At 40.1% G+C, this 11,773-nt stretch overlaps 2 gene segments (V, D, J or C); both read left to right on the top strand.

Annotated features, from left to right (window-relative positions):
• The first annotated feature begins 1,063 nt into the window (after positions 1-1,063).
• On the top strand, positions 1,064-3,016 carry LOC113015155 (Ig kappa-b4 chain C region-like). The segment is given in 3 exon segments: positions 1,064-1,141; positions 1,384-1,489; positions 2,472-3,016. Coding segments are annotated over 3 exon segments (519 nt in total).
• Positions 3,017-10,668: 7,652 nt separating this feature from the next.
• Positions 10,669-11,128, top strand: LOC113014122 (Ig kappa-b4 chain C region-like; the record flags this gene model as incomplete). The annotated part of the segment is given in 1 exon segment: positions 10,669-11,128. A coding segment is annotated over 1 exon segment (321 nt), but the record flags the coding sequence as incomplete, so codon positions are not given.
• Positions 11,129-11,773: the final 645 nt, after the last annotated feature.

Here is an 11,773-nt window from a genome sequence, read left to right as displayed (position 1 = left end):
ATACCTGCTTCATACCATAGAGGACAGGGCTGTGGCCCCCCACACTCCCTAGCAGATCATTACATGGAGAAACCTTTGGAATGCAAGCATGCTGATCCACACAGGTATGCACACAGGTGTACACATGGGTATTCACAGACGCGGACTACAGCTTTCTTGGCTGCTGCCTCAAAGCACATTGTGCGCTGTCTATCTTGCGTGCTGCACAATATCGTTTATTATTTAGTAACTATTGATATCTACTGCTAGCTAGTTTATTGTGATGGTGCTTTTTTTTATTATTATGTTGCTCTTTGTTGTTTGCTTTCTCTTCTGTTTTTTTTCCATACAGGTGATCCAGGTGTTTTTTTTTTTTTGTTTGTTTGTTTGTTTTTTTCTCTCTTCCCCCCCTTCTCACCGTCTCTTCTCCCCTTTGGTTTTCTTTCTCTCCCTCTCTTTCATTCTTTCCCCCTGTCCTATCCCACAGTCATGTCTGTCCCGTTTGTAACAACTGAAAATAAAATAAATTCATAATTATAATAAAGGTCAATTAAATGGACCAATATGGCAAGGCCATGATGATCCACTTGGTAAAATAAATCCGCTTGGCATCTTTCTTGGCCTTAAGACAACAATTCTGATGGCTATAGATCCAAACGGGACAAAAAAAAAAAAAAAAAAAAAAGTTAGCAGGAAGTTAGCTCGCCGGTTTCCACCTAAACATGATATAGTATGTTCTGACTGAGAGATGTCTTAAAAATGAAAAGGTACAGCTCTGCTGTCACTTCCAACATAAATGAGGACAGAAAACTAAACAGCAGTGACGTTTGTAGGGTTACTGAAGTTGGGCTAGCTGGTATATAACGATGTGCTACGTGATCGCTAGCAACACATGTTAGCATAACATAAACACAGTGAAGCTGGAGGATGAATACTAACTTTTTTCCACTGGATAAAAGTTAACACGAGGGTTCCTGAAGGTTAGGGACAAATACAATTGCATGGCAGGATGCAGACCAAGCTTCAGAACAACTGAGATAATCCATCCACAATACGAGATTAGTCATTAATATACGGCAACAACATGGGAACAGAGTGGCTGGGAGAGAATTCAACATTAATGAGTCAATGGTACGGATGTGTAGGAAGCAAGAAGAATGAGGTGAGTAAAGTTTAACTTATCTGACTGTTTTGTTTCGCTTAATGCGCCTTATAATTCGGTGCACCTTATGGTCCGAAAAATAGGGTAATTCAATATCTAATTTAAGAGCAATTTATTTTTTATGTACTGATACATGAAAATTTGCAACTACAAGACATAATACTTTTTTTGTTGTGACTGTCTGTGTATGAAGTGTGTTGGACAAACAGTGAATGATTTTGTTGAGTTTGTTTGTTTCAGAGTCAGAGAGCCGTGTCTCTCTACAGTCAGAGGTTTTTGTACGGCGGCTCAATGAGTTTGTATCACCGTGGTTCACGTTCGGTGGAGGAACCAGACTGGAATTTGGAAGTAAGTTAAAAATAAAGCTGATTTATTCATTTTTTCTTTTAATTTTTATTCCTTAATTAAAAATGTTGAATGTTAATGTTTAGCTTTCTTATTAATATTTTTGCTCCAAAAGTCATATTTGGAAATTTATATGTGAAAGGTTATTACAGTGAATAATTGAGAGTGGGGTAGTTCACAGTATGAATGATTATTTCTAGTTTCCATGTAAAGTTTTATTTTGAGGGCTTGTAGGTTTAGTTCAGTCACACAGAGTCAGAGAGCCGTGTCTCTCTACAGTCAGAGGTTTTTGTACGGCGCCTCAATGAGTTTGTATCACTGTAGTGGACTTTTGGTGGAGGAACCAGACTGGAATTTGGAAGTAAGTTAATTAAACTGCTTTTATTATGAAATTTGAAAAAGGTGGATCTTAAAATTAGTCTTAGAGAGCTTGAAAGATTAATTTTTATTTTTTTATGACAATTTTAATATTTGTTATTCTGCTGTTATATGATGGAAGGTGACTCAGAGCAGATGGTTTTTTTGTCTACATTTCTGTCACAGAGAAAGGAAATTTTTATCTGGAACCAATATTAAACTTCATTATCCATCGATTAGTTTCTAAACTTTCCAAATAATAACTCTTATTTGAAAAGGGGATTAGAAAATGTGTAAAATCCAAAGTGTTTTTGTGTCAGATGGGCCTTTGAATCGAAAATGCTTAATGATTGATATCTAATCGTCTATGATTCAGACTTTACATGGTTTTAAAGAAAAACTTGTTTCCACATCTGCTTCTTTTATTTCCAGTGTAGTTTGAACATATTTCAGGTCAAACTGTGTGATGATTCTCTCTGTGCTGATATGCATGAGAGGTTTCTGAAAGGGAAGTGAAACAATGTGTGAGTGAATGACTGGTGGAGCAGAAAAAACACCTGACAGAAACTTCTTAACGGAGAAATTCAAATTGTGGTTCCTGTCCTCTAAGCTGATTGGTGTTTCCTAGGTGATACCCGCCCCGCCCTGAAGGTGCTGGGTCCCTCCAACAAGGAGCTGGAGCAGGGGAAGGCCACGCTCATGTGTGTGGCCAACAAGGGCTTCCCCTCAGACTGGAGTCTGTCCTGGAAGACGAGCGACAGCAGTGGCAGCAGCAGCATCAGAGGGGAGGAGAGCAGGACTCCTGGAGTGCTGCAGAATGACGGCCTCTACAGCTGGAGCAGCACCCTGACGCTCACTGCAGACCAGTGGGGGAAGGTGGGCTCTGTGACCTGTGAGGCCACCCAGGGCTCCCAGACTCCGGTCTCAGAGATACTGAGGAGAGACCAGTGTTCCCAGTCCTGATGTCAATCACTGAGTCTTTCATGCTGTTTTTCCTCTTTCTCTCTGTTTCTTTTTGTTTGCAGATTTTAAAAAAAGCATCAAACAGTCATGTTTCCATCTCATAATGACAACAATCAGAGCAACAATCTCCTCTAGTTTCATCCTTTGGTGTCTGTTGTAAAGCTGATATTTCAAACTCTTAAAAGAATAAAAACGTACCGAGAAAACATGTTCTTTGACTCTGTGAGTTTAATAAATGCACATTAAAAAATTAAGATTTTGTAATATTTGTAAAACCAGACCAAAATAAAAATGTAAACAGACACATCAAGTGTAATGTGCAGTGAAAATGGTTAAATATACTTTTTAATCCACATATTAAATATTTCTCTATAAGATGTTGAGGTCATGTCAACCATAGATTATCTGTGTGCTCTTCATAATTTCTAGTCTCAAAGCTGTTTTATGATCTACATTTTAATCTGATCAAAAACCTAATAAGTAAAATTAAAGAGCAGGGTGTCATCTGTATGTTTAAACAGAGATCATTTAAATCAAGTTCAAATGAAGATTTACTGAAGTTTGATTAATGAACTATTTGACAGTGAAACTGTGATGAAGCACCAAAGCAGAGAAGAGTCTAGAAGCTGGTGGTGGCAGAGGTGAAGCAGGCGGAGACTTAGCTGAGGATCTCTAACTGTCAGGATGAGGTGGAGATCAGGAGTCTGAGAGTTAAAGCACACAAAACAGAGGCTGAGTAACTCACAGAAGGCAGCGAGACAATAACTGGACTCAAATAATGACGACAGAATTGAGCTTGAAGTGGACATGATGTTAAGAACAGACTAACAGAACAAACACAGGAATGCAGGCAGATGAGAGACTACAGGTCTGCTTTAATCAGCTTATATAGAAGTTAATCTCTTCTGGTGTTCACAGCAAAATGAGAGAAACTCACTTCACTAAACCTCTTAACACAAGAAAAAGACCACGGTCTGTCAGGAGGACGCTTGCTGGTTTTACATCTGACAGAGACAGTCTGTCCTGGAACAAAAGACTGAGTCGGCACTTTTTCTCCCAGTTAATAATAAAGAATATCAGAGTTATTGAAGTTACAGCTTTCATGTTTCATGCTTCATGCACGACATTCACAGTGTTGGTTTTTGCCCAGTTTAGGTATTTGTGTCTTAGTCCTGTTTTTCCTTTGCTTTGTATTTTTCATGCAGTCTCAATGAACGCCTCGCTTTCTGCTAAATTCCATCCTGTTTCCACGTGTCTGATTTTGGGTCCTCTCACTCTCCGCTCCACACAATCTGCTGCTGCAGATCGTGACATTATTTGAATTATTCATTCTTTTTGTTAAAGTCTTTATTAGTTTCACTATTTGACTTGTCCAGGGTGTACCCTGCCTCTGACCTTAAGACAGCTGGAATAGGATGGGATGCATGTATAGTTTCATTATTATCATTATTGTCAGATTATCAGCATGTGATAAGGTGGATATAATACCAAAATAGTAAAATGCCTTCTTATTTTGCATTTATTTATTACAGTTTTTTCATTTTTGATTTCAGACAACCAAACTGTACGATTAAGAAGAAAGCTGTGTTTCTTTACACTCAGAGGTTTTAGCTCAATCATGATGATACAAACGCTTTTCTTTCAGGATCCAGACTGGATGTCTGGAAATAAATCAATTTTAAATGAGTATTTTAAACAATACTTTGTCCTTCTGTTTTTGTTTTAGCATGCTAAGTATGTAAAAAAAAGTCCTGTTTAGAAGCAGACATGTCACAGTGCTGGATCTGTGACCCAGTGTTTTGTCTGTGTTGTTAATTTATATTCTTTGATTACTTTTATTCATGGTTTTGGTTATCTTTTTTTCTTAAGTTCTTAGTGATCCTAGTTCTCCCTCCCTCAGTGTCCATCTCAAGCCTGTGTATAAGCTCTTGTCTCCATGTTTATTGTTCCCTCTGTTGCACAGGCAGTCATGTCTCCATGTCTCAGTGTCTAGTGTCTGTCTCTGTTTTTGTTCCCCCAGTCACAGTGTCTTTTCTGCATCTACATATTCGTCATGCTTCCTGTTTTCTTCTGATAGTCCTTGTCCTGTGTTCAGTTTTGCTTCCCCTTGGTCTCCTTATGTGTGATTATTTCCATCTGTGCTCTCCTCCTGTGTGTCATTCCCTTGTGTGTTTCCTCTGCCTGTTGTCGTGTTGTCCCATGTGCTGTAAGTTTCTCCATGTTTCTGTCCATCATTCCTAGCTCCATGCTCCTTATTTCCTAGTGTTTCTGTCTCTAGTCCCCCAGAGTCTAGTTCTTATTTTCCATGTTCAAGTTTTGGTTTGTTTTTCGTAAATGTTTATTTTGTGCATTATTTCCCAACAAATAAAGCTGCCTCTTTAAATTTGTTTCCGTGTAAGAATCCTGAATCCAGGAACCTTCATGCTGCCTGCCATACAGCAAACATGACAGGACATTGAACAACAAACATTAGTATACACAGAGCCAGCCAGATGTAGAAGTGTGATGTGTCTCATGTGATGGTGTTTTAACCTGAGTGAGCACTTCATTTAATTATTCACGATATCCATATCCATTTCATCTTTCCAGGATATCAGTGTATTTAAACTTTTAGCGTCCGAGAGCCTGAAAGCTATAAATATTTTACTTTTTACCACTTTGCTTCAGTTTAGTTAATTTTATATCTAAATGTTTACAAATTGCATTTAATTCCTGTTTGAATCATGATATTAAAATGGGAAACAGAGACATTGTCCTGGTAATTTGATGTTTTTGTGTTTCTTTTTAAATTTTTAAATGGTTTTGTCCTGCCTTACCTCTGAGCTACTTTACTCAAATACTCCTGTACAGAAACATGTTATTACTATATGTTGTTTAATCCTGTCATGTCTGGCAGTTTATGCAATCTGAATTATGATCTGAATGCACTGTGGTGCCAAAAACATGTTGCAAGATCAGCTCTATAAGTTCTCTATGGTTCCTCTTGTTTCCTCTGCCTGTTGTCGTGTTGTCCAACAATGTGTCACCAACTGCTGCACCTGTAAGAAAAAACAAAGGGAACAAAAACATACAGCACCTGGAACACAGAGATATGAAAATGCACAGATACATAAATTAACAATCTTTTTGTGGTGTGTGTCATTGTCACAAAAGGTAGACAATAATGAGGGCAGGGAGGTGCAATAATGCCCTCCTGGGTGTCAGAGGCAGTGTCACAGTCTGGCTGGCAGACCGTGGGGATGAGGAAAGTAGGACCCAAAACGCAGGACTCTGCGATGCCACAGTGCACTTTATTTACAGTGAATAGACAGGTAAGTCCAACAATTAACTCAGAGATGTAATTTGCCAATGGTGCTCATCCCTTGCTCCCAGTGCGTCCCGTGCTGTAGCTCCCTTAGTTTGTGTGCTCCCCAACTCGCTTCTTCGCCCGACTTTCCTGGAGGAAGAAGGAAAAACCACAATAAGCCACACACGCTAGCCGACTATACCGGTCAAGAGTAATAATCCCACGTCGACTGTCGCCGCGAGTCCAGGTTAAATACCTCTTCCTAGCTGGGAGGGATGATCACCACCACCTGGTCAGGTAATCAGCTGCAACAGCAAAGAGGGACTCCCGATGACGACAGTCGCCCGGACACGCCTCTTCCACGACGCACGCTTCCGTCAACAGCCCCGAGGACGGGGGGAGAGAGAGAGAGAAGCAGACACATACATACAAACGTGGACAGAACAGTAGACGACAGACCCCAAATAATAGTCGTAATAATAATAATAATAACAACAATAATAATAACCACTGCTCACGGACCCCTGAGTAACCTCCAGAGCCGGGTCCGTGACAGGAGGCCACAGCAGGAGAAGGAGGAAGGCCCCAGATGGGGCACCCAGAGGGTGAGAGTCTCAGAGAACCAGAGGCAACAGGCATCAGTCGGATGTCCTAGCACGAGCCGAGAACAGTGCCCAAGGACCACCTGGCACGACTTTGAAAAGTGGAATGAGAGGCAGAGTCTTCAGCTCAGAGAAGATCAGCTTCCAAGTTGAAGTCATGAATCACAATCACACACAAATCTGTGTTTATTGATACCAAATACAGTTACAATGCATTCATTGTATACTCTGATTACATTGTATAAAGAGTGAAATGCATGTTTATTACTGCTTCTATTAATAGTGTTGTTATGAGTGGTTATGATGCTGTTTAAGGTAAATCTGGAGGAAATCCATCAGTCTCTGCAGCAGTCAGCTCAGATCTTATTCAGTCTGAGGTAAAATAATATTAAAATGTGTAAACACATCTGTGCTGAGATAACTCTGAACTCTAAACTTATTTGTTCTCTATCATGTAGGAACGTCTGTGAGCAGTAAAGTGGTTTTTCTTTAGCTCCTTATTTATTCATGTTGCTTTAAAATTTAAGACTTAAGATTCAAACTAATAAAATCATTTAAAGATTTCAAAGTTATGCTCTGATAAAGCAATTAACAAAGTGGAGTCTAAGCAATGATGGGAAAGAGGAAACGAATGCTGGATTCAAAAGTTTACTATTTAAATTTCTACAGCAGCTAATTAATAAATACTTAATTTATCTACTGATGTTTTCTGTGTGTTCAAAGTATTTGGTGGTCTTTTAATTTACAGCAATACACTCAATGTTAATGCTGTGTGTGTGTGTGTGTGTGTGTGTGTGTGTGTGTGTGTGTGTGTGTGTGTGTGTGTGTGTGTGTGTGTGTGTGTGTGTCCTCAGTGAACTGTATCAGTCTCTGCAGTATCTTCCAGCTGCAGCAGTCACTTCAGTTTCTGTTCAGTCTGACTGAGGGAGGTTTTTGTACGACTGTTTTTCACTGTGTGAACACATACTGACTGCTGATGTAGTGATAACTCTGACAGTAATAAACTGCTGCATCTTCAGCCTGGACTCCACTGATGGTCAGAGTGAAGTCAGAGTCTGATCCACTGCCTGTAAAACGAGCTGGAATCCCTGATTCTAGAGAGCTAGCATACTTAATGAGCAGTTTAGGAACTCCTCCATCTTTCTGTTGGTACCAGGCTAAACGGTTGGAGTTATAAACATTCTGACTGGTCCGACACTTGATGCTCACAGTTTCTCCCACAGCAGAGCTCACTGCTCCAGGCTGAGTCACTGTGATCTGTCCTCTGGACTCTGAGGACACAGAGACAAAAACATAAAGCAGCTTCATGGTTTTGTGGGCTTCATTTCAGAGGGACAGATGTTGATAGAGGAGAGGAGTTTGATTCTCTGGACTTTACCTGTGAAGCAGCAGCAGAGGAGAGTCCAGATGAGGACGCAGATCAAAGTCATGTTTTTGATGAGGAGGATTTCTGTGGCTTCTGTTGTGATGAAGGACAGCTGTCAGTCATCCAGTGTTCAACTCTCAGGACTATAAACTCTCCCAGAGCACTGGAGCATGGTGCTGCTGATGCAAAGTGCCTCTCTATGGAAATCATCTAACTGACTCCAGCAGAGACTTGGATCAATGTGATGTGTCTAAAAAGAGTTGTCATGGCATATTTGGCATGTGACTCACATGAACCCTTCATGATTTATAGACAGATGAGAAAGTTTGTCAAAATTTACTCGTGCAGTGAGGAGATGTGAAGGCTTTTCTCCTGCAGGGGCATTTTGCTGAAATGATTCAAGACCACTTGTCATTGTCCTGGTTCATTCGACCAAGCGGTTTGCATTTCCTGTGTTTTTGTCATTTTTTTGTATTATGTTAAGTCTACTTGTTTATGTTAAGGATCATTCTTTAATGCCTGCATTGTTCTGTTTAGATTTGGTTATTAGATTTCCCCTTGTGCCGTTGCCCTTTGTGTCTCCCTGTGTGTGTCTGTGTTTATATTGTGGTGTGAGTTCTTGTGCCTTGTTTCTCCTCCGTGTGTTTCATTCCGTCATGTTTATCTATGTTTCCCAGCCCGTCGTGTCTGCTCTCTCCCTCGTCTTCCCTCACTCCCTTTCGTCTGCCTCTTCTCCGCTCCCGCATCATGTTTCCTGTTTTATTGTGAAGGTCTTGTGTTTCCATGGTCGTTTTGTCTCGTTGTGGTTATTCGCGTTAGCTGGGTTCCTCGTTTTGCGTCCTCCCTCATGGCTGTGTTTCCCTGTGTGCCTCTTTGTGTTTGTAGTTTATACTTCCCCCAGTCTAGTTTTGTTTTGTATTTCCATTCAGCAAATAAAGCTGGTTTTTGATTTTACGTCCTGTTTCTGGGAGTCTGCATTTGAGTCTTTTCCTGCCTGCCTGCTCAGCTGTTTTATGACACCACTTGTTCTTTGACATAAATCATATAAAGTGTCCTTCAAGTCCTTCAGACTTTAAGACAGTTGAACATCTGTGGGTGAATTTGGATCGATGTGTTAGAGTTAAAAGAGTCCAAATTTGGTAAATATAGCTTGAGAGAAACAACGACACATGTCATATTAGACGATGTCATTATTTATTCACCAAAGACTAATGAACTCACGACTCTTCAGTTTAATTTGAAACACAGCATGGAATCATTTACTTGATAGAAATGTGAAATATTCGACCCATAACAGAGACATTTTATGTTTCCGCGGGCACTCCACTGTGTGCGACTCAGGCAGCTTACCAGTTGTTGTTGTTCTTTGCCAGTTTTTCTTGTGGATGAGTGTTGTGTTATGTCAGGCGGTTTACTGATAATCAGCTTATTTGTGGTCTTTTATCTCCTTTTGCTTTGAACACACTCAAGTCACGACTGACATGTAACATGTTCAAGTGGCTTTATTGTCATTTTAGCCATATACAGTGGTGCAGTACACAGTGAAATGAGACAGCGTTCCTCCAAGACCCTGGTGCTACATATAACAGTAAATCAACATAGGACTATAATAAAGTGCAAGTATACAAGAACTACAAAAACAGAACAGAGTGATACAGACACAAGACAGTGCAACAGAAAAGTGCACAGTTTTCTACAAATTGTGCAATTATGATGCCGTTATTATTTCACACTAAAATCTTTTTGAGCATTTTCTTTCAATGAAACTTAAATTTTTAAAACTTTTTTTTAGAATTTTTTCTTCAAAAACAGTTCATAGATGGCACATTTTTGTTTCTATGTTTTAACCTTTTGCCAAAGTATCTGCAAATAATTTGTCATCCATTTCATTTCGCCTTTGATGAAGATTTAAAATTACTATACTGCCATATGGTTACCATTTAACCAAACTCTAAAACAGGGGTGGGCAATTCCAGGCCTCGGGTGCCGGTGTCCTGCGGGTTTAAGATCTCACCTTGGGTCAACACACCTGAATCACATAATTAGTTCGTTACCAGGTCTCTGGAGAACTTCAGGACATGTTGAGGAGCTAATTTAGCCATTTAAATCAGCTGTGTTGGTTCAAGGACACGTCTAAAACCTGCAGGGACACCGGCCCTCGAGGCCTGGAGTTGCCCACCCCGGCTCTAAAAGCATGCTGACCACGTTGGGCTCAGTTTATGAGATTTAATTTGTAATTAAGTTATTTTTATTTTTCCCAAATATACCAAAAATAAGTTTGTTTGTTTTTTTCCATTTTTATATACAAAATTGTTTAATTTTTGAGTTTTGATAAAATTCTGACAAATTTATTTTTCTGATTATTTTAATTGTAATTGTAGAACTAAGAAATAGTTCACAGATTACAGATGAGGACATCAGAAGTCAAAGAAACGCTTTAATATTTTCATCTTTGGTACTGAAACTTGTCTGTTGCCATGGTTCAGCAGTGAAGCCTGTCTGTTACCATGGTTACCAAGCTCAGAGAGGGAAGTGAAACATCTGGAGAAGAGTTTCACCCAAACTCCCAGTTTCTCTAACATCTCTCTCTCTCTCTGCAGTGGGTTGAGTCCCCCCCTCCCTGACCGTGCTGGCGCCCTCTAGTGAGGAGCTGCAGCAGGGGAAGGCTACAGTCATGTGTGTGGCCAACAAGGGCTTCCCCTCAGACTGGAGGCTGTCCTGGAAGGTGGATGGCAGTGGCAGCATCAGCTGGGAGGAGAGCAGGAGCCCCGGGGCGCTGCAGAATGACGGCCTCTACAGCTGGAGCAGCACCCTGAGGCTCCCTGCAGACCAGTGGGAGAAGGTGGGCTCTGTGACCTGTGAGGCCACCCAGGGCTCCCACACTCCACTCTCAGAGACTCTGATGACAGACCAGTGTTCCCAGTCCTGAGCTGACTCACTGGGACTCTGATACTGGCTTTAGTCTGCAGCTTCTCTCAGTCTGCTCCCTCTGTGTCTGTATTGCTTTGATAGTTTTCATGTTTTCATGCTTGTGGCACTGTTGATGGTTTTAATACTTCAAATAAAAACTGAGGTCTTCAAATAGTGGTTTTCATGTGTTTCCATTCAGCTGCTCTTCTGTCTGATAATCATCCTTCAGCTTCAGCAGTGATGCTTCCATACACTGAAAATCTCTGCTTCAGTAACTTTGACTGAGAGAATCACATGTGCTGTATCACATCAGAGTGTAAACGTAAAAAAAAATGAAAACAACTAAAAAAAGAAAAGAAAAAGCAATAAGTTAAAAATAGAATCACAGCCAACAGCTGCTCCCTGTTATAAATAGTTTCACAGTCTTTTGTAGATGCATAATTTTCCATCATGTTGGACTTTGTGCTGAAATTTAATGTTGGGTGTAGAAGAAGTAGAAAACATGGTGACAGATTATTGTAACTTGCATGTGACCCATGATGAGACCCGTCCTGGTTTTCTTCAAAGTCAGAATTGATAAAATAACCCAAAGAAAAACAAAACTTTCTTTATCAACATAGGAGACACTAAAAATGTCTCTTTCAGAACATCAGTGCAGGTTAAAAAGTGTAAATGTCAGAATAATTTATGTCACAAAGATGAAGTTAAAGACTTGATGAACTAAACTTTAAATCTTCAGATCAAATCATGTGAAATATTTCTGTGACCAAGAATGTAGCTGAGCAATCTACATACATACATAT

The sequence above is a fragment of the Astatotilapia calliptera genome, chromosome 22 (assembly GCF_900246225.1).
Source record: "Astatotilapia calliptera chromosome 22, fAstCal1.2, whole genome shotgun sequence".
NCBI lineage: Eukaryota > Metazoa > Chordata > Actinopteri > Cichliformes > Cichlidae > Astatotilapia > Astatotilapia calliptera.
The sequence above is the reverse complement of the archived record's forward strand: the minus strand, read 5'-3'. Positions and strand labels throughout refer to the sequence as shown.